Source organism: Dipodomys ordii, unplaced genomic scaffold, assembly GCF_000151885.1.
Source record: "Dipodomys ordii isolate 6190 unplaced genomic scaffold, Dord_2.0 Scaffold1000004302, whole genome shotgun sequence".
In the NCBI taxonomy this organism is placed as follows: Eukaryota; Metazoa; Chordata; class Mammalia; order Rodentia; family Heteromyidae; genus Dipodomys; species Dipodomys ordii.
Window position 1 is genome coordinate 1 of NW_012287919.1, and position 738 is coordinate 738.

General features: G+C 71.0%; 1 protein-coding gene across 1 annotated transcript; it reads left to right on the top strand.

The window, feature by feature from the left end:
* Positions 1-6: 6 nt before the first annotated feature.
* On the top strand, positions 7-725 carry LOC106002891 (transcription factor SOX-11-like; the record flags this gene model as incomplete). Its single annotated transcript, XM_013037642.1, is given in 2 exon segments — positions 7-40; positions 42-725. Coding segments are annotated over 2 exon segments (708 nt in total), but the record flags the coding sequence as incomplete, so codon positions are not given.
* Positions 726-738: the final 13 nt, after the last annotated feature.

The window sequence follows — 738 nt, forward strand, 5'->3', positions numbered from 1 at the left end:
GGAAGAGGGCGAATTCATGGCGTGCAGCCCGGTGGCCCTGTTACGAGAGCGACCCGGACTGGTGCAAGACGGCGTCCGGCCACATCAAGCGGCCGATGAACGCGTTCATGGTGTGGTCCAAGATCGAGCGCCGGAAGATCATGGAGCAGTCCCCGGACATGCACAACGCCGAGATCTCCAAGAGGCTGGGCAAGCGGTGGAAAATGCTCAAGGACAGCGAGAAGATCCCGTTCATCCGGGAGGCGGAGCGGCTGCGGCTCAAGCACATGGCCGACTACCCCGACTACAAGTACCGGCCCCGGAAAAAGCCCAAGATGGACCCCTCGGCCAAGCCCAGCGCCGGCCAGAGCCCGGAGAAGAGCGCGGCTGGCGGCGGTGGCGGCGGCGCGGGCGCGGGCGGCGCCAAGACCTCCAAGAGCTCCAGCAAGAAGTGCGGGAAGCTCAAGGCGCCCGCGGCCGCCGGCGCCAGGGCCGGGGCGGGCAAGGCGGCGGCGCAGCCCGGGGACTTCGGGGCGGCGGCGGCGGCGGCGGGCGACGAGGGCGCGCTGGGCGGCCTGCGCGCGGGCGGCGGCGGCGGCGCGAGCGGCAAGACGACGGTCAAGTGCGTGTTCCTGGACGAGGACGACGATGAGGACGAGGACGACGACGAGCTGCAGCTAACGATCAAGCAGGAGGCAGACGACGAGGACGAGGAGCCGCCGCACGCGCAGCTCCTGCAGCCCGCCGCGGGCCAAGCGG